Source organism: Callorhinchus milii, unplaced genomic scaffold (assembly GCF_018977255.1).
Source record: "Callorhinchus milii isolate IMCB2004 unplaced genomic scaffold, IMCB_Cmil_1.0 Scaffold1, whole genome shotgun sequence".
NCBI lineage: Eukaryota > Metazoa > Chordata > Chondrichthyes > Chimaeriformes > Callorhinchidae > Callorhinchus > Callorhinchus milii.
The window spans coordinates 110938898-110964570 of NW_024704742.1; the positions used below are offsets into that span (position 1 = coordinate 110938898).

The 25673-nt window shown below is 41.3% G+C and overlaps 1 protein-coding gene across 2 annotated transcripts; it reads left to right on the top strand.

Moving 5' to 3' along the window:
• The first annotated feature begins 205 nt into the window (after positions 1 to 205).
• Positions 206 to 19426, top strand: LOC103178369 (arrestin domain-containing protein 3). 2 transcript variants are annotated; one of them, XM_042334354.1, is made up of 8 exons: positions 206 to 567; positions 4963 to 5044; positions 5430 to 5577; positions 11505 to 11607; positions 12872 to 13128; positions 15445 to 15607; positions 15739 to 15893; positions 17192 to 19426. In XM_042334354.1, the coding sequence occupies exons 1-8, from the start codon at positions 288 to 290 to the stop codon at positions 17252 to 17254; spliced, it is 1251 nt and encodes a 416-aa protein (XP_042190288.1). In that variant the 5' UTR covers positions 206 to 287; the 3' UTR covers positions 17255 to 19426. The 2 variants fall into 2 exon arrangements, with proteins under 2 accessions (XP_042190288.1, XP_042190290.1); XM_042334356.1 differs by lacking the exons at positions 206 to 567; positions 4963 to 5044; positions 11505 to 11607 and having other exon boundaries at positions 5532 to 5577.
• The last annotated feature ends 6247 nt before the right edge of the window (positions 19427 to 25673 follow it).

A 25673-nucleotide genomic window follows, 5' to 3' on the forward strand; every position in this document is an offset into this window, starting at 1 on the left:
AAAACGGTTTTAAGTGAGGCGGTAGAGGTATGATATCCCCGTCTTTTGTACAGACTAAAAGCTGGACAGCAGCCTCTCCTCTCCGGCTATGCAGATGCTTTTCCCTAACGTTCCCCTGATCGCTCCCGCAGCTACAAGGCACTGATCAGTGGGTGAGTCCCTCTCTCCCTCCCTCCCCAACACCTTCCAACCTCTTCATTTTTTTGGGGGGAAGCGGGGGGTGGGGGGTGTAGAATTTTTTTTTTCCCCCACCCAAAAAGACAAGCACATCATCCTGCAAACAAACCATGGTGCTGGGAAAGGTGAAGAGTTTTGCAATAAGCTACGACTGTCCTAACGAGAATAATATCCCCGTGTTTGCCAGTGGAGACTCGGTCTCTGGACGGGTTATCATAGAAGTTACTGGTGAAATCAGGGTCAGATCTCTGAAGATCCACGCGAGAGGACACGCGAAAGTCCGTTGGACAGAGTCGAGAAACGCCGGTTCCAATACCGCCTACACTCAGAATTACACCGAAGAAGTAGAGTATTTCAACCACAAAGACCTGTTAATCGGACACGAAAGAGGTAAGTAAAGCTGCTGCTGCTGCTGCTGCTTCCCCTTCCACCACCCCCCCCTTTAAATAATATATGGTGCATAAAAATTCATGGAAACGCATCTTCCTGCTGGAAGCTCCCAACACACACACAAAAAAAGGTTCTTTGTGTCGTGCAACTTTACTGTGCAACTTGCTGTCATCCAGAGAGAGAGAGAGAGAGAGAGATCCTTCTGAGCCAGGACAGATGGCCAGTGAATTATTCGCGAATTTTTAATATATGTATATATATTATATATATATAAAGCATTGGCTCTATATGAACCCGCACAGTTAATAAAAGCGCCTGAAGCCCGGCACAACTTTATAGATGTAAAAGTTCAGGATGGTGTGGATCACCTCTCACTGCCAGTTTGTGTCAGTCAGACACTTGGCTACTTGGGCTGATGCTCTGAGCACATTTCCTGCACGTTTCAAGCTGATATTTTTTTTTAAAAAAAAAAGAAATAATCGATCCTCCCCATCAGTTTTATGTGTACCCTTTTGTCCCCCAATGATACGATCGTAATGGTGTACTGTGATCTGATGCGATGGTTAAGAGTTTTAGGGCTACTGTCGAAATACAGACACTCAGAACTTCATCGAGGGGTTAGTGTTTAGCCACTGAGACGAACAAGTCAGTGAATTACATTGTTGTAATTAATGCCTGAATATCTTCACAGAACCACATATATATTAGGTAGTGTATGTAACATACATATATATATATATATAGTGCTGCATGGGTGCAATGGCTTCCATAAGAAGTCCTTGATTCCCCCCCCCCCACCCCCCCCCCCCCCAAGTGGTCAGGTTATAACCACCAGAGAAATTCTTGAAATCGACCTTCCACGGCCGTAATAATTGATCTCAAACATTGCAAAGATGACTTATTTCGATGCCAGACCTTTGCACCGGTTGGGGCACCAAACCTCAGGTTGATTGGCGTACATTAAACGTCAACTACCCCCCCTCAGCCCTCCTCGGGAAGCCATGTATCTGAGCTGGAAGATGATCCAGATTTGTGCATTCTGTGCTTATGCAGTATATTTTCGCCCCCAATGGTTCTGCTGCTGCATATCATATCGCGTGCCTGGCTATTGTGATAAAATCTATTGTACATTCAGTAAGATTTTAGAAAAGGCTTGACTTGTTTTCCTAAGTTTCCACCCTTTGTTCAAAGCGGTTCAATCCTGTTTGGGACAAGCATGGGGGGGGTGGTGAGGAGTGGGGGCCAGTACTCCCAATCTTCCCTTTGCTCATTGGTCTACAGCCTCAGATGATCACGATGACTTAATGCTATTTTGCAGAAAAACAACTTGCAACAGCTGCTTTGCACCACCGTATATTCCCCCACAAAATGCATTTCTTTTTCTTCTTCTCTTTCTCCCTCCCTTTGAAATGACCCTTTCGAGCAAAGTTACCGTGGGTTCGGGTTTTTGCATCTGTGTTTGCTGTGCTGAAACGCAGCACTCGGGATTTGCGCAAAGCTTCCGCTATATATGAAGCCTTATTTCTGGTGTGGAAACTTCAGGACAAAAATTGCACATATTAACAGTGTTAAGACTCTCAACGTCAAACAATCGACGGTATAATATTATACAAGTGTATGTGTATACATACATATATATATATTAGTATCTATATGTGTGTGTATATAATAATAATCCTTGCATTTGATATAGCGCTTTTCACGTCGGGAGGACGTCCCAAAGCGCTTCACAGAACACACTGTAAAATGAATTGACTGTATATTTGTGGGCGAACATACTATATATAACATACTATATATACTATATATATAGTATGTGTATTAGCTTCAGTTCATGTCCAGCTAACAGTGGAAGCACTAGTCACCTGGACCCACTGCAGACCCCTCCCATGTACAAATGACATACATTTGCTTTAAATATAATACCATTTGGGACAGTGCAGGGACCCTCGGCCAAGGTTTGCGTTATATAAAAATGCATTCGCGAGTTTGTCCCTTATTAACTGTTTTTTTTCTCTCTCGCTCTCTCTCGCTCTCCTCTTCCCCTTCTGGTAAATGAAGTTTTGCATAATATGTCTTGCCCAAGTTTCTGCTGCCGTTCAGCACAGCTTTGTTGCAGTGGCCCCTCCTCGCACGGCTGATAGGGGCCGGGGCTTTGTTAGACTGTTGCTAAGGCGCTGTCCCACTGCTATTTGGTCAGTGCAACTGTCACTCAGCCTCAAACCTCTCTCCCTCCCTTCCCTCCCTATCTCTCTATCTCTCTCTCGAGGAGCAATTTTGCAAAAAAAAGAAAATGGTCTGAAAGTATTCACGCAGCGAAACATGGTTCTCACTTGGGAGGAATCGAGCACTACATGGCTTTGGTATTGATGCAAAATGTAGCATTTTGCTCAGCATCAACTCTGTGCAATGTGGTGCTTTTTATATTGGACACTTTTTTTAGATTTTGTTTCACCCCTTTTAATTCCTTCTCTTTTTTTAAAAAAAAATGACAGTGGCCAACTCAACTCTCCCCTTCTCTCTCCTCTCTCTACAACGTTTTAAATACATTGTATCTTAATGGTTTACAGAGGTATATAGTTGTGTCTGTATATAACATTGCAGTCGCAATTTGCAATGCACTGAAGAAGGCTGTGTGCATTAAAAATAATAACATGGGTCTTTTTTTAATATTAAAATGTTAAGACATTTCAGCAGGATGTGGCTGCACCAGAGCGTTATGTGTCGATGCAAAAAAAGAAAGGGGTGTGTGTGTGTATATATATATATATGTGTGTGAGGGGGTGGAGTGGAAAAATATAGCAATTCCTTTAGAGAGTTAATATCCTTTTTGTAAAAAAAATATAAATATATATACAGTATTGTATATTTTTTGCAAAAAAAACATTTGGGGATTTGACCCAATGTGGGTCTCTCTGCCGCCCCCCCCCCCCGCCCCTGTCTGCTGCTGATGAATACCATGTGGATGCGGCTGGGCTGGGCTGTTCCTGCCGGTTCAGGCCGGCTCTCTCCGCTCTAGGCCGGCTCTCTCCGCTCTCAGGCGCTGCCTGACGCTGATTGACAGCTCGCTGCTTGTTTATCGCTCCTGCTGCAAAGCCCTGCCTGTGTGCTGAGCTGGCAGAAAAGAGAGAGAGAGAGAGAGAAAGGCAATGAACCCAAGTCAGAGAGAGAGAGAGAGAGACTTGCAGGGAAACAAAGTTACGCCAAGGCTTTCTTTTCTCAAATGTTACACCTTTTTTTTTCAAAAAAATTTAAGAAAAAAAAGCTACGTTTTCACTTTTCGCCTTTTTTTTTCTTTGTGTGAATCAGTGGGAAATTGTACCTCGCCCGGGTGGGCGGTGGGGCGAGTATATGTATGTGTGGGGGGGGGTTTATATTACTGTATTAGCAGTGGCGAGCCGCACTGGTTTAATAAAACCAGTTTGATAATGTTAGCGCTTTCATGCAAACGTGTCGCTCGTTCGTTTAAGGAAGAATTTGTGCGGTAACTGCAATGACATTGTTGCAAAGGCTCCACAACCAGTCGAACAAAGACAGGTGCAGTCTTGGGAAGGTTACTCGGTTATGAGAGGCAGCATCAGGTTGCTTCAAGTCGCTATTAACATTTTATTTACCCCCTCTTTTGTATCGGGGCATTTCGAAAAGGAATCTGGATTATTTTTTTGGAAACCAGAACATGTCATTGAGGAGAATAAGGAAGGTCAAGTTGTTTGGCATAAAATTAAAATCCCCCAAAGGCTGAACTGTGCAGGGTGGAGCTTGTTGAGCCCCAGTGGATGCTGATAGGACTACTTCAAACAGGGCTGCTCACATCTCCTAGTAACTCCACAAACAATCAGCCCTACTGTATTTTCCCCATTTCCTGTAGGGGTAACAAGAGGCTCCTTCCTCCTTGGCTGTTGCTGGGTGAAATACAGAGGAGGAAATTGCTCAATGCCGTACTCCGCTCCAGTCCTATGCTTAGGAGCGTTGGCTCTCACTCTGTTTTTAAGCAAAGTCTGTCCTCTTTGCCAGCAAAATGCTAATGATGAAAACTTTGACTTGTTCGCATCTTAAAAAAAGTTTGAACAAGCCTCTCCATAGTCTAATCCAAAACGTCGACAATTTAGTAATTCAATGGATTCAGTCCAGCTGTATTGTTTCAGCACAAACTCTTAACAATATTATAATTAAATCCTGTTTGCCCACAAATACACAAGTCGCACTGCTTTATACTGTGTCCTGGCAAGGTCAAAAGGCGCTATGATAAATACAAGGATTGTTATCAGTTAGATTTTCTCCCTTATTTTGTTATGCATGAAATGTATGGGTTCCATACATTTCCAAGAATACTGCAAAACCATAATAATTTGCTTTTTTATTTGCTTCACAGTAACTCAATTTAACATTTTTCAGATGATGATAATTCAGAAGAAGACCTCACCACTATCCATTCAGGCAGACATGAATACCCCTTCAGCTTTGAGCTTCCACAGACGTAAGATCTGAATTTTGTTATTTCTTTCTTTGGTGCTGTTTATTGCACCAAATTGTATTTATACTTTTATGTTTTTCCTTCTTCATGTGATAGAAATTTTTTAAATTCTGTTTATTTGGCTAAAAACAATTCTGTGTGCAAAACCTTTCTTGTTGCAAAATAATAGCTAAGATAATTAACATGGCACATATTTACTCAAGAAAATTCCATAATAAAACAAAGGAATTGGTTAAGGAAACCAAGGCATTGGTATTTACCTACAAAACAATCTGGATATTTTATAATGCAAATTATTTGAATTACCCTTTCTGTAGGATAAATTCACTAATCTTATCTGTTGTGTGTTTTCCATGTCACATAATGCCTTTTTTTCCCCTTCTGACAGACCACTAGCTACCTCCTTTGAAGGCAAATATGGCAGCGTGCGTTATTGGGTGAAAGCCGAACTGCACAGGCCATGGATGCTGGTCATGAAAATGAAGAAAGAATTTACAGTCTTTGAACACATTGACATTAACACTCCATTGTTGCTGGTAAGTACTGGCAAACTGGAATTACTAACAATTAGTAATTTCAGAAATTTATGGAAGAATTTCCTCCTGGGGCTAGATTTACTCTTTATTTGTGTTGCATTTTAAAACATCTGAATTTGGTACATTGTTGAATTGAGTCTTAACTATGAAGTTGATTAGTTTTCTGTTGTTGCTACTGTTAAAAGAGCTTACAGTGAATCAGCTTCAAAACTATGGATGCTTTTAAGAATTTGAAAAAGATTGGGATCCTCTAAAATGCTATATTGTGTAAAATATAGGTGGAATTTCTCCACTTTAATTTGTAATTTGCATCATTGTGAAATATTGTTTCCCCAAATATGCTCATATACAGACCAATTTCTTTTAGGATTTAGATACAATATGTTATGGGAAGGCTCATATCTTAGTAATGCAATTGATCAAAGGCATTAATCTGAACTAGCAGAATTACGACAAGATGAAAGAAAAAGATTGCTTATACTAGATAAAATTGGTCATTCAAGTCATGGCTGTTTGTGGATCATTACTGTGCACAAATTGGCTGCTAAGTCGACTTATAAAATACACAGCCACTAACTACACTTTATGTAAAAGTAAATCCCGTGATGTGCTTTGAGACATCCTCCCGACACAACAGGCGTTATAATCACATGTAATGATTATGATTTACATTTTTATTATGAATGAAGTTTGTGTAGATTATTGTATTTTATGAAATTCATAGTAACTATTAGATGTCGTGAGAGAAGCTGATGTAAGACAATGCTTCATTATAATAGCAGATGCAGATACTGTAATTGTGGTACAATAAACCATTTTATTTTTAAATGGGGTGTACAGATGAACATGTATTATCATATCATTAATCATGATCGAACACGGTGCAAAGCAGAAAATATGCATTTCATAAATTTATTTTACTTCCCAATCTAAATTTACTTCAGTGGTAAGACAAAGAAATTTATATAAGCAGCTAGACAGGAATTTTAACATTAGAAAATATACATCCACATACCAGAAACCCCTATATCTGAAAGTGAATCTCCTATTGACTTTGGCTCAAGGCCTGTTTGTATCTGCCTGTGCTTCACTCTGTCACCACTTGAAACCTGGAACTTAATGATAGGTCTCAGTAAATATTTTTAATGATTCTGATTACTACAAGATTTTAATTATGAATATTTTATTCTAAGTCGTAGCCAGCATTAAGCAGGTTTGAGATGATTGTATGAGAGGTGCACAAACATAACAGCTTGTTGTGTATGTTGCAAAAAATAAAAATGGTAGGGAAATATTTTCAACACAATGTTATTAATGTGCTTATGGTGGACATATTTCACAATTCCTGCAAAAAAAAAAAGCATGGCAGCATTCAGTCCTTGAATGTTCTTTTCATTTCTGGGTATTTTGTATGCTGTGCAAAAATATCAAACAAAGGAACAATTACAGCTATTTGCGATCCTTCGCTGAATTGGGGCCCATGTCAATTATAGCTATAATTCTTGGAATAATGTGAGACTACAGGTATACAAAATTAGATTTGTATAGCGCCTTTCCCTTTGGGAGGGCATCCCAAGGTGTTGGACGTTCAGGGATTTGGAACCGAACGGGTGGGGGAGGGGGGGTGGGTGGTTAGGGAGGGTAGATGGTTAGCCAAAGGCATGGTCGAGAGGAGGATCTTGACACGTGCCATGAAGGAGGCAAGGGAGAGGGTGAGGCGAAGGGAATGTGGGATGGAGTTCCAAAGGGTGGGGTTGGAGAGGCTGAAAGCCCGACCAGCGATTGTGGGCCAGGCGGGGGGCATGGAGCAGGCTGCTGAGTGGAGGGATTGGACAGGTTGATAAGGGGTTAGCAGGTCACAGAGGTAGGAAGGGGCAAGGCCGTGTAGGACCTTGAAGGTGATATGACTCATGAATATAATATATAATACATATATATGGAGTGCACAGATGAGCACGTATTATGAAAAGATTGAACACGGTGCAAAAATTTGCTATATATATTTAATGTATATGACAAAAATTTACAATCAAAAGTCTACATTGTCTCTACTTTCTGAAATTTGCAGAGCTGCTTCATATTATGAAGATATTTTCTTCATTCTGCCTCCACTAAGCTATTTATGGACAGCACACTTTTAGACCTATTTCAAATGCCTTATGAAACGATTCATTGTAAATTGTAGCAGAGGCCACTGTTAATCCTTAAACAGCATAATTCATGACTATTAATGGCAAATCATATCCCTGTACTGAATATATAACCCTGTGTCTTTAACTCAATACCAGTTGTGCCACTTCTTATAAGATTAAATTGTCCTAGACAGACTGGAACACTTATGAAATGGCTCAATCTATGAAGCTAAAGAAACCTGCATGCCCTCATAAGTTTGTAAAGCTTTACACAATACGATCCAAAATTGCATTTGTATAGCACCTTTCACATCAGGAGGATATCCCAAGGCTCTGAACAGTCAGGGATTTGGACACAAGCGGGAGGGATTGGGGTAAGGGAGGATACAGGGTGGCGGAAGGCATGGTAGGAGAGGAGGGTCTTGAGACGTGCTGTGAAGGAGGCAAGGGAGGGACCAAGGCGAAGGGACTGTGGGATGGAGTTCCAAAGGGAGGGAGGTCAAAGGGTTGACCACCAATGGTGGGGCAGGCTGGGCAGGGGGCAAGGAGCAGGCCGGAGTCTACTGAGCGGGGAGTACAGACAGGTTAATAAAGGGTTAGCAGGCCAATGAGGAAGGGGCAAGGCAGTGGAGAGCCTTGAAGGTGAGGATGATACATAATTCAAATACATATCTGATATATGACTAGTTGTAAACCTAATAAATGATTGTGGTTTTGAAAAAAATATACATAACAAATTTGTTTAGTTGTGTAAACACTTTGCTTTCAAATTGCTTTAATTTTCTGCTATTTTTTCTCTGCAATTTGTGTAAACTGTGACAACCTCATTTCTATGTCTTGTTGGATAAGGCCTCTGATTTACCCATTATGCCTGTACAGTTGGTTAGCACTGAACAATTGAAGCCAGAAAGATAACAGATTAGAGCTATATTAATTTAGTTAATCTTAGCTGGCCTTTGTGTCCCTACGTGATGGAGAGGCAGAATCCACCAGAATCCTGCTTCTTATAATCATACAGAAATCCATTGTTAGAAGTGTAGGGGTGCAGCTTATTTGAGAACAGGGCTTTTTCATCTGTGATAATTCCCAAGTTGAAATATCCCTTCTCTTCCTCTTCCTCCTGCCCCCAACCCCCTCCAACAATTCTTAATCCAGAGGGTAGCAACAACAACAAATTACATTTGTATAGTGCCTTTCATGTCAGTCTAGGATCTGCACCTGAGCCTATGGTTAGAACCACGAGGGAGGGTAGGGGTAGGAAGGTGACCAAAGGCATGGTCAAAGGTGAGGGTCTTGAAGGAGGCAAGGGAGGGGGTTCCGGAGAGATGGGGGAGAGTGACTGAAGGACCTCCTGCCAATAGTGGGGCAGGCAAGGCAGGGGACCTGAAGCAGGCCGGAGCCAGCTGAGGGTACAGGTTGGCAGGGGCTTAGCAGGTCATGGAGGTAGGGAGAAGCAAGGCCGTGGAAGGGTTATCCTCCCAAGTAATGGGGAGTCAGTAGAGTTGGGCGAGGATGTGTGGGGGGGTGATAGGATTGCGGAGCCTGGTGTGGGAGAGGACACGGGGCTGGATCTGCTGTCTGGATGGAGGAGATGGGGAGGCTGACAAGCATGGAGTCGAGTCTGAATGTGGATGAGGGTTTCAGCAGCCTGCGGTGTGAGACCGTGGCAGAGCAGAGCAATGTTGCGGAGGTGGGGAAGGTGGAGCTAGTCATGGTACGGATGTGGGAATGAAGAACAGTTGAGGGTCGAACAGGATACCAAGGTTCCATATTGGCTCTGTGAGGTTATAGTGCATCCATGGAGAGTGATGCTGTCAGCGCCTGAGGTATGGGAGCCAAGCAGGAGGGCCTCAATTTCATTGACATTCAACTCAAAGTTAGCTCTCATCCAGGACTTGATGTCTGACAGGCAGTCAATGAGGACAGCAGTGGTCCTGGAGTCGAGAGTGGAGACGCATAAATAAGAGTTGGGTGTCATTCGCATACATGTGGAAGTTGACCCCATGTCTACGGATGATGTCACCAAGCCGTTAGTGCAGACAACACCAAAATTGCACTTATAGAGCGCCTTTCATGTCGGGGGGACGTCCTAAGGCGCTGAACAGTAAGGTGTCGGGACCTGAGCATGGGGGAGGGGTAGTGTAGGGGTGAGGGAAAGCAGAGAGGTGGAAGGGCGACCAAAGGCATGATCGAAGAGAAGGCTCTCGAGACCGGCCTTGAAGGAGGCATGGGAGGAAGAGAGGCGAAGGGACCGTGTGATGGAATTCCAGAACGTGAGGGCAGAGAGGCTGAAAGCCCGGCCACCGATGGTAGGTTGGGTGGGAGACATGGAACAGGTCAGAGCCCGCTGAACGGAGGGAGCAGGCAGTTGGTAGGGAGTCAGCAGGTCAGTGAGGTAGGAGGGGGTAAGGCCATGGATGGCCTTAAAGGTGAGGACGAGGATCTTGAACTCTATCCTCTAGGGGATGGGGAGCCAGTGGAGTCGGGTGAGGGTGGGAGTGATGGGGTCACGGAGCCTGGTGCGCGAGAGTACATGAGCTGCAGAATTTTGGATGATCTGCAGCTTGTGAAGGGAAGAGTTGGGAAGGCCGATGAGAAGGGAGTTCCAATTATTGAGCCTTGATGTGATGAATGCCAGTGGAGTCGGGTGAGGGCTTTTGCAGCCTGAGGGGTGAGGCAATGGGGGAGTCTGGCAATGTTGCAGAGGTGGTGGTAGGCAGTGCTGGTCATGGCGCGGATGTGGGGTAGAAAGGACAGTTCAGGGTCAAACAAGATACCCAGCTTCCTGACTGGCTCAGTGAGGTTGAGTGTGCAGCCATGGAGGCTGATGCTGCCAGCGCCTGAGGTGCGGAGGCTCTCGTGTGAGCCAATCAGGAAGGCCTCGGTCTTGCTGATGTTGAGTTGGAGAAAGTTGTCCCTCGTCCAGGACTTGATGTCAGACAGGCAGTCGGTCAGGACGCCAGTAGTCCTGGAATTCAGGGTGGAGGCAGAGAGGTAGAGTTGGGTGTCATCCTCATACATGTGGATACAAAGTGGAGATACTGGGAGAGGTAGAATGTGAACCAGGCAAGGACAGGTCCGTGAAAGTTGAGAGGTACTGCAGGACTACCATCTCCTGCCTCTGCCTTTCAGAAAGATGAGAAGTTGAAATGTGAAGGAGAAAATTAGATATAGGGAATAAATAGCTATGCCACTTTGACAGCCTGTGAATATGAATTTGTTACCTTTGTAATTTTAATATGTAATGAGATTTTTATTTAGTCTTCACAAATACCTTCCCTCCTTTTATAATGGGTATATTCCCACTACAAATATTTAGATTTTTGTTTCAAAACAATTTATGCAACTTTTTTTATTATATTATATATAGCTCTATATATCTATTTATCAGCAGGAAGGAATGACACTTTCTTAGTGATGTTTCCGTTTACAGATTTTTGACTGTTGTTTCTAGTCATGTTAATTCAAAACAAACAAAATAAGCCTTTCTCATCAGTGGTGTTTGAATGGTAGTATTTTTTAACTTGTTCATTTAATGTGATGGAATACAGGAGTGTGATTGGGTTGGGTACCAGCAATGAGAGTGGCATTGCCTAATCTTGTGCCTTCTACAGTATTGATGACGTGCCTGCATTAAAATTCTCTGTACGAATCGTTGATATCTTATGCTTCCAAATGTGTAGCAAAGATTTTCAGGAATTTATTGCTATTAATATGGCACCTTCCGTCATCATGAGAGACTATCTGCCTTGACGGGGAGCAGGAGTATTTACCGTGCTTTCTGTTCTTTTACAGTCACCACAGGCAGGCACAAAAGAGAAAACTCTTTGTTGCTGGTTCTGCTCCTCAGGCCCAATATCCCTAAGTGCCAAAATCGAACGGAAGGGCTACACACCAGGTAAAAATCTAGAGGGCTGCATAGTACTATACTTGCTGTACTGGAAGTAACCCGTATAGAACCACAATTGGCTGCCTGATGGCTCAATAAGTATGTACGACATAGTGTACTAATAAGCCAAGTAGATGAGGAAGGTCCTGAATTCAATCCCTGGTCTGTGCTAAGTATTTGATCTCAGCTAGTTAGATGGTCAAGGGGCACCTGAATAGGTCTCAATATTACCAGACTGCAGAGGAAAGGTGAAATGATCAACCAGGATTTCTACTAATTCATTACTGGCCAGTATTCCCTGCTGAAAAAAGCACATGTGCTGATATCAGGATTGTAAAAAAAACTTAGCTTGGCTGTAATGCCTCCCAACAGTCAATTATGGAAACCACATCTTGTGGTGATGCTTCAGAGTTGTACATGAATGATGGTCACTTCAGCTAAGGAATATAGAGCCTCTCGTGTCCATGTATCTGATTGAACTCCAATTTGAGGTTCCTTCAGGAGATGATTATCTGGTTTTACACTGGTGATCATATGGTTTAATAAACCATTTCTCTATTTTTTTAAATTAAAACATTTCAAATTTCTCTTCAGTTTACAGTTGCACGTCTTTTTAATACAATCCTCCCCTACATTAGTAATGTAAAGAAAAATGGCCCAACTTGCCCCTCCTGACACTGACGACAGTAGCTTTTGCATTATTTTTACAACTGCAAATTGAAGTATAGCACCAACAGTGTTAATGAAATATTAATGTCACTTGTAGCACTTGCCTTCAGGGCAATACAAGATATTTTCTTGTCCTGGTGTTTGAGACAATTATCAGAGTTTGTAGATAAAGCCGAAGTAAACGCTTCCTTAAACTTTTTGTTAGTAGAATCTAATTAGTATTTAAAACATTGCGATTTTAAAACTCCCTTCGTAACTGGGACCAAACAAAACATAGAAAGTAAGTGCAATTCACTTTCAATTATCTTTCTGACCCTATTGTTGAGTCCTTGATAGTGGAATTCTTATGATCAATTCAATTCCCTGTGATTTTTCAGAGCAGTAAACAGTTGGCATGAAGATAGCAATTTTAGGCCCCGAGCTCGGTTCAGTAGTGCCATTGACAACTGGCTCCCATCATGCTCCCATCATGTTAAAATACAAATATTGAAGACCACTGAGAAAAAGGTTAAATCAACTTATTTGACATGACGTATTTAGAAGAAAATGTCACTTTTAATTTGGTTGTTTGAAATACAAAAATGCCTTTCTCCTCCTCCTTTAGGTGAATCAATTCACATATTTGCTGAAATTGAGAATTGTTCTTCCCGCATGGTAGTGCCAAAGGCAGCCATTTACCAAACACAGACTTTCTACGCCAAAGGCAAAATGAAGGAAGTGAAACAACTTGTAGCCAACTTACGAGGAGAATCCCTGTCATCTGGAAAAACAGAAAGTTGGAATGGAAAACTACTGAAGATTCCACCAGTGTCTCCCTCGATCATAGACTGCAGTATAATCCATGTGGAATACTCGTTGATGGTAAATTGGTTTCCTGAATATTGGTTTGCCTGCCTGACATTGTGCAAAGGAGTACAGAAAGTTCCTGTCTCGTTGGAAAAGACAGAACTTCACATGAGAGACTTAATATAATTTACTTCTTCTGATTTCCATATATCATCTCCCCTCTTCAGCCCCCCTCTCACTCGCACACAAATTTAGCACATTCATTGAAATCTTTTGATCGGAATGCTCAAGATATAATAATCCTTGCATTTGAATAGTGCCTTATCACGTCATTGAGATGTCTCAAAGCGCGTCACAGAATATTTTGCAAAATTGATTGACTCTGTATTTTGTGGGTGATATGTGGCAGCCAAATGCACACAGCAGTTTCCCACAAACAGTTGTGGATTGAGTGACTTTTTTTGAGGGTGTATTACCCCCGGAAAGCGATCCACCAACCAACTAACAACTGGGTTCCTATTTATTGCTAGATAAACAGAGACGTGTGTGTGTGGTTAAAGACACACTTTCTTACGATTTTGCCCCGCCTGAGAATTCAACCCAGGTCCTCTTGCTTGCCAGGCGTGTCCTCTAACCACTACGATATGGGACTCCATGTAGTCTCCACATATTCCATAAACCTTGGCAGCTGCTTTTGTGGTTTCTTGGCTACCTTGCTATGTATGGTAGATGGCGAACCTGTCCAAGTCACTAGCTGTCCAACAAGAGAAAAACAAGTAACTAACAGGCTTTTGCTCCCAATTTGTTTCTTGTAGGCTGCAAAAAATGTCCCCTATATTTTCCACATTTGTTCAAGTTCTGTGTTTTTTTTTAATGCCTTTGCTTTTGCAGAGGAGCAACTTGTGATAAAATGTATATTTTACTCGTATATAATCACCTTCAACCCCACCCCACGGTTGAACTTGGTAACCCATCAGCTTGTGGGTGGGGGGGTGTGGTGCGTGTTGATGGGTGTGTGTGTTGTGTGGATAGGGTTAAGGATTTTTATCCTTTTTTGAGTAAATCCACTTTTTTTGAATTTCAGCTCAACTTTTCTGATAGGTTAACTTGATTGACGTGAAGACTACACACCCCAGAATAGTTGCAAACAATAGACAGAGGCTGCATCTAAGATCCACTTGATGTTTTGGGAAATGTGTGTGACATTGAGTGTGGCACTGTGGTTTTGTGGAACTTAGCTGTGATTAATCATCAAAACCACATCGCCAGTTTCTGTAAAGTCAAATCAAAATCTTTTTTGTAGAACACGGTGGCTCAATAGGCAGTGGTTTATAGGCTTAAAATAGTTCTGAAATAAAGCATTTTGAGGAATTGCATAAAATGCCCTTTTCTCCTTTGCTGGTAAGGTTTTGTTTCCATGTGTTTTGCCAGGTGTTACTCATTTTGAGAAGGGAGGCATGGATGTGAAGGGAGCAATAGCACACTATTTGCTTTAGTATCTTCTTGTTTTGAAGATTGCATTGCATTAAGGACTGAACGTTTGCCTGTTCAGGTGGATGTTGAGGATCCTATGACACTATTTGAAAAGAGAATGGAGTTCCTGACCAACAATCCCTCAAATAAAATTGATCACTCACTCCATGACTGTTTGTGGGACATTGCTGTGCGCAATTGGCTGCTGTGTTTTGCCCACAAAATACAGTCAATCCACTTTACAATTTATCATTTGAAGTGCTTTGAGAAATCTCAAAGATGAGATGCTACATCAAATGCAAGGATGATTATTATTCTTTCGAAAATGTGAAAGGTAGATATATTTATTAGCATTAAAAAAAGGTCCAATTTTTAAATGCCACTTTACAAATTTACTTCAATGTAAAATTTTTATATCTTAACCTTGTTGCATTTTCTTGATGTTATTTCTGAAATATAATGTTTGATGAGAAATTGTGGTCATTTCCCAGATGTGGCTCAATGGATAAATGCGCCTCTTGGTGTCGTGTTGAGCTGTACAGATCAGAAAACTCCCAGGCTAACTTCATAGTTAGCTTCAGTTCCCTCAAACTTGGTGAAGGATGCAATATTGTAATCAGGCTGAATTCCTACTCCTGGTTAAAGCTCTATGCATGTTGGAAGAGATTGAGTAAAGACAGAGTCTGACTTGACTCTGGTGGCTCCAAATTGCCCGATAATATCTGCTGGTCAGGTTTTTATATGGTAAATGACTACTTGGATACTGGAGGCCTTTGCCATCCATGGAACTGTAATCCCAGCATCACAGCCATTGTGTCTTAGTGGAGAAGTTTAAAACAAAATTGACTTGGTGTGTAGAATGACCGCATTGTGTTGGTGAAAGTTTCTAAGTGGTTATGTTATTTTATTTCCTTTTAGGTGTACGTAGATATCCCTGGAGCGATGAATTTATTCCTTAATTTACCACTAGTTATTGGTACGATCCCCTTGCATCCCTTCGGTAGTCGGACATCCAGCGTTAGCAGCCAGTGTAGCATGAACTTGAACTGGTTAAGCCTCGCACTGCCTGAAATACCCGAAGGTGAGAAATACATCCTGACAAAAATCATTTTTACAGGCATTATTCATCTCTTAATATAGGATGTAAATCATTGCAGTCAGATATAGCTGCACTTCATTGAAAATAATGAGCTGTATCCATTTTTATTGCAGCACCGCCCAGCTATGCAGAAATTGTGTCAGAACAGCAACGACGGCACAATCTAGTTTCTGCAGCGGTACGAGATGAATTAGAAAGAGTGTTTGAGGGACCATTGTTCGCCTACATCCAGGAGTTTAGATACCAGCCTCCACCAGTATATTCAGAGGTAAGAGTCTTGGGAACATAGAGATGTTTTATTAGTTAGAGTTGCTTATTGTATAGAGTGATCATTGATTGAATTGAGAGCTCTTCAATGTCTCCATGAGATTATTCAGTGTGAGTTTATTCGCTATACAGATGAGATTATAAAGTCTGAGGTTGTATTTTTAGATCTGTGCCGAGATAGGCTGATCTTTAGACAGAGCGGCACAAGGGGATCTATGTTTCGTCTCAGTGCCCCAGGTTAGGGAGGAAAAATTCAGCGAGGCATCCTTTTCCGATGGTGACAGTAGATCCCTGTTGGAAGTATAGGTCTGTAGACATCAGCTAAGGACATGATTTGGTTTGCTGTGATGCCCACTCTGATCAGACAGCTGGTCAATACTCACTGTCAGCCTCGTATGTAAATAAGTCACTTGGCAACCAGCACACATGGAACCAAAGTAAAAGGAAAAATGAGTCCGATTTATTCATGAAGGGAGAAAATTGGTGATTCGCATAAAAAGATTGCATTTTCTAACTATGTGAACCTGAAATATTTGAAGGTGTTCATAGTTTTCTCGGAATTGGTTTCTTCTTCTTCATTGTACATAGTTCAAATAGACAAGAGGTCTGACAGGTGATCTGTTTTTAGGCCTTTGCCATGTTATATCTAACTACAGTTAACTCGTAGTACCATACAGAATGTAAACCTGCAACTTTCACTTGCTTAGTGCAACTTGCGATGCCTTTACCCGATAATATCCCTTTACTACTGGGAAACATTTAATTTTTGCTTGGCTTTGAAGTATCATTAAGTTGATCTATGAATTAATTCTTGCTGGAGTATAGTTCTGTGGGCACCTTCAACCTCAGCACTACCATCTGATTCTTCCTATATGAGAGTGGATGGTGAGCATCAGTGTGGTATTTCACTGTGGAGCATCGCATCCAAATCTGAGCTCGTCTAGACCCAAGATGCGCATACGCATGAGAAGGGTCAATGGATAGATTCTCCCCCCACCCTTACCCAGGGTCAGCCCAGGGATGCTGAGGCTAAGTGTGGCTAAGGTGACAGAGCAAGGAATGTTCTATATGATTTACTACATTGGTGGGATTGGGGTGGGGGTAGGGTCATTCACTGAGCTGTTGGGGAAGCCTGAGTGGATATATTAATTGTCACAATATTATGACTACAATATTTTTTCAGTAGTAAAGGTTCTTAAGACTTTGTTCAGCTTCAGACTGGTGAAACCTGTGACAATATCGCATTGTGAAAGGAATAGGTATGTTTCTGTATGTTTATTTATTTTATTTGTATTCCAGGTTGATCCTAATCCCGATCAGTCGAACCAGAATAGAGAGGTGAGACCCTGTTCCTCCCGCTGATGGACTTTCAAGTAACTTTGAAGACTGTTCTTTTGCGAGGGTTTTAAAATGCTTCACTGCACTGTTGAGGACACAAGGACTGTGTCTAGACTCAACTGTTAAGAGGAAAGCCAGTGATGCTATAGCAAAACAATGGACGGACAGAGAAAGGCTTTGCTAATCAAATCCAAACCCTGTGGCCTAGACAGAAGGCTGCTGAAGATGCCTGAAGAAACCGTTAACTTTTTCATGTGGCACATGAGAGAAGCAGCCAAAGCAGAGAATGGCCTCAATGTGTCAAGACGTTCACACCATTCTACTGGGGGAATCTCATCCCCCTTTAATCTGAAATTTGCACATATTATTCAGTGCTTGTGTTGCGCTTCATATTCCATTCAGTCTCTACAGCTATTTTATTTTTGTTGTGGTGGATTGCAGGCCCCAGGCTTCAAACTGGTGATAGTGTCTGAGGTCTGCATAGTTAAACGATCAAGTCAGCAGTGTACGATAAAACTGACAAAATGCACTGATGTTACACAGCCTGGACTGTACCTGCTTTGCACGTGCTCAGTATTGTCTTCTCAGGCTGGCCTTGCAACACTGACCTTCAGCTCAGACCTAATTGTGGCTTCTTTTAAAACATCAAATGCCTTCAAGCCAATATTTGTTGCTGTTTGTTCTTTTGCAGCCCTATTGTAGTAGAATAGCAGCAGATCAAAAACCTGGAATGAAGCTACAGGGAAGAGTGGTTTCATTTCAATGTTTCGAGACTGTGCATTTTGTTGTTTGGTCTTTCTTGCCTTTCTACTATGAAAACCGAGTAGCTTTGTGTTTCAGACCTGCCTAAAACACTCAATCTCAGGTGAAATTGTCACTTGCCAAACTGTTGGTATTCTTTCCTTTTTTTTTATTGCACTGTTATAAAATGAGGGTTGCTCGCAAAATTCAGATGGACTTAGAATTCCCTTTTTTATTCCTTGCTCTTCCCCCACTCCCATCCCCTCAATCCTTATATTTTGACTGTAAAATTCAACTTGGCATTAATGAGGCATTATTTGTGTATTTGTATTTTGATGTCTTTGGTGACTCTATTTTAACTTGTTCTTTGTGAACTGGGCCAAAAGTGGTTGGCAGATTCCCACAAAAGAAATTAGCAGTTTCAGAAATTTGTAAAGAGTCAAAAAGGGCTTAAAGATTTTGTTCCATACTGGGCGTTTACCTGTTTCACCGAGGTCAGTGCTCGCAGGACCAGTAACAAGCTTTTCTGTCGTGAAACCGAGCCAAACTCTTCCAGTCAAATCAGTCACACGACTGAGTACAAGTGGTCTTATTCCACGAGTGGCCTTTATTTTTTTTAAAGAATACAAATTTGACTGAAGTCTGCTATTCTATAGTGGCAAATGTGCAGCACAAAAATGGAATAGTTACACAGGAGGGTTTGACTTTATCCGCTTCGTGCCCTGTTTTGTGTTCTGTTACGTTGTGGAATCCAAAAGGTCATTTTGAAGTTCCGTAGCATTTTTGCGAGTGCTCTTGATTTACAAAACTTTTTTGGGGTCGTTGGCATAATGGGGCATTTGGTGTTTCCAGTTGGGCAAACCCCTCTCCACTTCCCCCCTTTTTTCTGTTTTTGTTTCCAAGAAAACTAGGGATCAACAATTACTCACGTCTGCAGCAGGTGAGAAAACTAATTCAGTTCTATATAAAAATACAGATCTATAAAAAAGGGATCGATCAATATTGCTGTTCTGCACTCTTCATCAGCCAAAGATGGCTGGTCAATACTAATGACGGCTCTGTTTTTCTTTTGCTTTTCAAATCTTGAGTTCTGTTTATTGAATGAAGTTCTCAGTACAGCAGATATAAATGTATAAGCTGAGACTCGACTGGTATGGCAACATTTTTTTAAAAAAAACACAAATATTGGTCGGTCCCTAATTTAAAAAAAAGGACTTTGTCCAGTATTTTCCTGATTTAAAAATTAGGAACAAAATTTTTTTTAAAAAATCCAAAATGTTCTAGAAACCAAGTGCAATATTTAATGTTTTTTGTAGTTTTTTTTTCCTGACTGTACAGAATTTTTTTAGTTGGTGCTGTAATTATATTTGTAGATTTTGTTAAGGAGACAAAGATCTATGTTCTGTATGGTTTAATTTTTGTTTTAGCTCTTCGTGTAAAATTAAAATGTTTTGCTATTGAGTTATGGATCTTTACTGCATTTTTTGTTCTGACAATTAGACTTACATTTGATTATAATGGTAAACCAATATATTTTNAAAAAAGTCTTGGTTTCACACTGTCAGTAAAGAATAGTAATAATAATCTTTGCATTTGATATAGCACCTTATCACATCTTCGCGACCTCTCGAAGCGCTTCACAGAATATACTGTGAAGTGAATTAACTGTATTTTGTGGACAAAATGCAGCAGCCAATTGCGCACAGCAGTATCCCACATGGTCATGGATTGAAGTGGCCAATTTATTATTTTGTTTGAAGATATTATTACCACCGGAAAAGCGATCAGCCAGTCGACTAACTGGGTGCCTACTTACTGCTAGGTAAACAGGCATGTGGAGTAAGGAAACTTGCCCAACATTTAGCCCTGCCGGGAATTAAACCCAGGTCTTGCTTGAGGCGAGCGCTCTGACTACTGAGCTACAGGACTCCCAAGAAAACTTGGATCATTCTTTTGGCTGATTTTTTTTTTCTCCTGCTTAAAGGTTAACTCTATGTAGTTATTCATCTGCAGAATTTGTGGTACTGCAGTAATGTTTGGAAGTTAGCACAGTCTTTGGGCTGAAATAACTTGACACTTCGCATATGCAACTGCAGAGGCTGGGAGCAAACCAGAAACATGGTGTGTCAATGTGACCTTTGTCAGCTTCTTGGCATCTTCTCTGACTTCCGATGCTATATCAAGGCCTCATAAGGTTAGCTTTGATGCTTACACAGTGTTGTCTGTGGACTTCCTATTTATGGTCGTTTTAAACTTCTACATCACTGGTTTCTTCCAAAGACTGGTGGAACATAGGAGGCAGACACTTTGTTGTCCATTGAACAGATCACCAAGCAGTTGTATCTGAACACCAGTTGGGAGATCAAGTTTGAATTAATTCAATCAGAACAATTTGACAGAAATTATTTTTTATAATCTTTTTTTCCAAGTGTTCAGTGATTGTATACACACTGGCTGAGACTCAACTGGTATGGTAACATCAAAAGAAACAAATATTGATCAGTCCCTAACTTTAAAAAAAAAGGACTTTGTCCAGGAGAATTCCATCCACTGCGCTGCATCCATATGTCCATTGTCAAACATGAACAGGAAAGGCTTCTACAATCTGAATATACAGGTTACAATTTACACAGCTTCCCAAAGGCCACAACTTGCATGTTTTTTGCTGGTATCCGATGGTGACTGAAAAGAATGTCCTAAAGAAAAGAACAAAACAAGTGGAATTCTTATGCAGATCCCATTAGTAATATCTATTATTGACAAAGCCTGAGACAGAATCAAAAAGCACAACCCATATGCCTGTCTATTGTGTCAAGAACATCTTGCACATGTATATAGCCCTGATGCCGATTGTGTCTGGGATTCAGGGGGAAAAGTATTAGCTCAGCCGAAGTGAATTGCCCTTTGAAGGGACCACCAGCAGTTGTTTTTCTTCATGCAGCATTTTTGCTTCTGCTGAATGAATAAATCCAAGTAAATATGGACTTTCCTGACATTCATGAGGCAAGATCCTCATCCCATCCTTGGGTTCAATCCCTGGTCAATCAAAGGAGCCATTTTGTACATGCTACTAATTTGATAGCAGGCACCCAGGTCAACAAAAGCATAATAGTGCAATAATTATTAAATATTGCGCCCATGTGCTCTTTTTCAAATGGTTGTACTGTTTCTGTACCTGCAGTAATGACCTTTTGGTAAGCCTGAGCCAGGCTGACAATGATGAAATTCGCTTAACTCTTTCAGAATGAATCCACTTGATTTCAGCTTGTCATCCATAGCCACAGATAAACTTCCACATGTTTACAGATGACACAAATCTACTTTGCCTCCAGTATTGACTCCAGGTCTGCCGATGTTCTGTCAGCTTGTCTTGGCTCAGACTCATCGAATCAGTACGCAATCTAGGAGTCTGGTTTGACCCCCAGCTGTCCTTCTTCCCGCACATCTTCTCCCTGACCAGGACTGCCTTTATCCACCTCTGCCACATTGCCCACCTCTGATACCTTACCCCAAATGCAGCCAAAACCCTTGTGCATGTGCTTGTCACCTTCCGCCTGGATTACTCAAACGCACTCCTCACCGATCTCCCCAGCTCCATTATTCAAAAAATCCAGCTCATTCAAAACTCTGCCATCCACATACTGACCTGGACCAAACTCCATACCCACATCTCACCAGTTCTGGCCAGGCTCCACTGGCTCCCCATCAACAAATGGATCGACTTCAAGATCCTCACACTCGTATTCAAATCCCTTCACTCCCTGGTACCTCCCTACCTCTCCAACCTCCTCATTCCCCAGTCCACCACTCGGCACCTCTGCTTGACTGGAACTGGGTGCATCCTGCTCGTCCCTCACACCCTCTGCTTCACCATTGGAGGTCGCGCTTTCAGCCTCTATGCCCCAAACTCTGTAACACTCTCCCTCAATCCCTCCACCTTGCCCCCTCTTTCAAGTCTCGCCTGAAAATTTTCCTCTTCGACTGTGCTTATGGCCACCTCCCCCGCCCCCTCCCCATGGCTCAAAGTCAGGCTCTGCCACTGTTAAGCGCTCTGAGACGCTACCCTGTACGGAGAGCGCTATATAAGTGCAAGTCATTGTTATATTCTTTCAGGCAGGATTGCTCAGTCAAACTGATGTGTTTCATGCTAAATCTAACGGAATCAGAGATTGCAACATTTAGTTATGTTACGTATTTAGCCATTGCTTGTTTAGATTAACCTAAGCCAACACCATTGACCTATTTTCTAGAACTTGAAAAAAAAACTAAAGAGCTGCCTGTGGTCATTTGAGCATTTCCACGGTTAATATCAAGTCAACAAAATTTACTTTTTATGTGTTGAGAATTGATAAACTAAGTGTTAAAGTGATGTAAGTGCCTGTTGGTAAGTTTGTCTGAAAGTCAATTCTGTCCAAGGAGTACAAAATCATACAATCATAAAATCTTACAGCACAGAAGGAGGACATCGTGCTTGTGCCGGCTTCTTGAAAGAGTTCCAACTCGTCCCACTCGCCCACTCTTACCTCATATCCCAGCAAAATCATTTCCTTCATCCTTTTTGTTTTTCATTGTCATAAATACCCCCACAAAGAGGCTTAGGTCACTAATTCCCTGAAACCTTACCACAATCATTAAAACAGTACAGTAAAGGCTGAATAAATCTCAACTATAGTATTTAAGGATTGTTTTGACAAAGCCTTCAATAATACCCAATTCGACAACTACCTGATTTAAAATTAGCTTAAGATTTTTTTATTCCTATCACTGAGAAGGTTTACTATAGACTGTTGTCTTCATTAAATATACTTTTTTTTAATTTGAAAGATTTCCTGCCTTTTGGAATACTTCAGCAGACATAATTTATGTAATGTGGGAGGATGGCGTTAGCCCAGTTCAGTTGGAAGATCTCTGGTCTCAGAATCATGATGGGACGTCCTCCTGATGTGAAAGGCACTCTATAAATGTAATTTTGTTGTTGTTGTATTTTGTTGTTGTGGGTTCAAGCCCCATGTTAGGACTTTAAACTTGTAATCAAGGATGAACGTGTGCTCCATTGTTGCCGGTGCTGTCCTTTGGATGCGATGTTAAACTGGGGTCCTGTCTGCTTTTCAGGCAGTGCTAAAGATCCCATGGCATAAAGCAGAGAAGGGAGTTCCTCCTTGATGTAGTGACTGTGTGTTTTGTAGATGAACACGTCAGCCAATTTATGCACAACATTGTCCCAAATTCACGGTGAATGACAAACATTGAGGCAGATAGGACCTCAACTTAAATTCTCATTTGAAGGATGCACTTTCGGTGATGCAGATCTCCCTTCCTTCCAGTATTGCAAAAGAGTGTTCGCCTGGGTCACAAGCTCAAGTCTTGATATGGAACCTGCAATCATCTGATCCAGAGCCAAGGTACTCCTAACTTAACCAGGCTGGTAGCTAAAGCAGGTAAATTATATTTTAGAATGACTCTACTGGACCTATTGTGCTTGTATTTTAGTTTCCTCCTGCATAATCCAACTTTCCACAATGGAATGATTAAGTCTGGAGTTTGTCATGTGGAGAGCAGACCCACATCATATCAGTTCACAATGTAGTGTGAACATTTCTCAAGCACAAAATGTTGGTTACCCTGACCTATTGTAGAATTAAATCTAAATTGTAGCAGAGTACAATTAACTTAGATGAAAGACTGCTTAATTATGGTGAATCCTAGCAGCTGCTTATTGCTGGAAGTTGCAGTCAACCAACATTTTAAAATATTGCTAAAGGACACGATGCATATTGTTGTAAACAATAAGTACTCCTTTTGCATCAGATTTTACCCTGGTTTCCCTGCCAAAGGGATGAAACACTTTAATTATTGTTTCAGACTATCTTTAAACATGAATATTAGCCAGATTATAACCAGATTAAGGATCCATACATCAGAGATATTTAATATTGAACCAGATCATTCCTGAACAGCACAATGGACCAATTTTAAAAGTTGCTGTGATATCTTAGAATTGTGCCTATTGATTATTCACTTTAAAATTACTTCACATTTTTCACTTAATTTAATTCAAGACAACTTTAGGTTTAATTTAACTAACTTTTCTGTCGGGTGATGTTCAATTTGAAATTCTTGCTTTAACATGACAATCTGCAACTGCTTTGTTAGGTTCTAGATATAATTGCAACAACAGCCTTCATTTATATAGGATAATGTCTTGGAGTGCAAATGTCACTCTACAGTGCTGGCTCCATGCTGCTCATGGAATTCTGCCTGAATGGATTGCCCATCTAATTAAAGCTGTCATGCTCCACAGTCTTCACAAAATCACTCCTCTCAAATTGTTTTTGTTTAGATAGGTAGATGGTGGAAACCTACCATCACGCTCAAACCAGACAGAGAGATCCATACTACACATGGAAATTCAAGTGCCTGGAATACACTATTTCCCTAGTGGGACACACCCTCTCTATCTAATGTCAGGTAATCTCAGAGAGTATTCACAACAGTTTGGAAAGAGCCAAGGGTTGGGGACCCCAAAGTGTGCATTGGAATACCGCTGGAGTTGAATAAGATAGATCACATAACTTGCATTGAAAGTACTGTCGGGCAAGTACTTCTTGCTGCTTATCCAGCTAGGATCACTGATAGGGCTTTAGCTTGAATGGTTAATAGGAGCTGAGTGGGAAGAATCTGTGTGCACAGCCTACCTCCCCAAGTCTTATTAAGCAGCTGTTATCCTATGTACCAGAGTTTCCTGATTCGTTTCCATGACAGGCATCTATTAGCCTTTAGAGAAGTGGGAGGACCTTCATTTTGTGCCAGCAACATTGATTATCTAGAGGTTCAAGTCCAATGATATGTATCAGGCTTACTCAGAACCAACTGTTTAATCCAGATCCTCTAGTGCAGGGCTTTGGCAAATAGCCATGAGGCTGACTCAGTCTCCAGGGTGCTCAATAACAGGTCAGTGTAGGCCAGAATTCTCCTTCAGTGCAGCCAATTGGGGTACCCACCATCATGTCCCACTGAGTAGCCCAATTCCCCCTTCTATCAAGCTATAGGCAGGAGGAAAGCGAGTTAAAATTATTCCTACTGCCAATTATTCAGTTTCAGAATATGTAGATCACATTATTACACTATTGTTCTTTGTCGCTATAAATGTCAGCAATCAGAAGCCAGTTCTGAAGAACTGGAGGAAACCAGGATGTTTCAATTTTTATTTTGCCCATATCAGACTGCATGATTATTTGGTCACCCATTTGACACACAGAAACTGCACTTTACAGTAATATCCTGTGAAGCTCTTTGGGATGTCCTCCCGCTGTGAAAAACGCTATACCAAATGTTAGGATCATTATATTATTAAAACATCAGTTGTCACAATGTTTTAAAATTGTACAGAAAAGCTGTAAGCTATGACAACAAACAACAACAAATTGCATTTGTAAAGCAATCTTTCATGTTGGGAGGACGTCCCAAGGCGCTATAGTATCTTACCTAATGAAAATTAACTCCAATACATTGTTGGGGGAGCTCTGCATTGTCGGAGGCACCATCCTTCAAATGAGGCTTCAAATCAAGGTCCTGTTTGTCTGTTCAGTTGGATGTTAAAGATTTTCTAGCATTATTTGGAAAAAGAAGGGAATTTCTCCCAGTCTCCTGGCCTACAGTTTCCTGGCCTACAATACCCTAGATAAAATTGGTCATTCAATTC

What these genes read in the sequence shown, in the direction of transcription:
- LOC103178369 (XM_042334354.1), top strand. Translation starts at nt 288, where the DNA reads ATGGTGCTGGGAAAGGTGAAGAGTTTTGCAATAAGCTACGACTGTCCT. An exon ending in AGCTTTGAGCTTCCACAGAC is followed by an intron (nt 5,045 to 5,429) that starts GTAAGATCTGAA and finishes CCCTTCTGACAG; the next exon opens with ACCACTAGCTACCTCCTTTG. An exon ending in TTAACACTCCATTGTTGCTG is followed by an intron (nt 5,578 to 11,504) that starts GTAAGTACTGGC and finishes GTTCTTTTACAG; the next exon opens with TCACCACAGGCAGGCACAAA.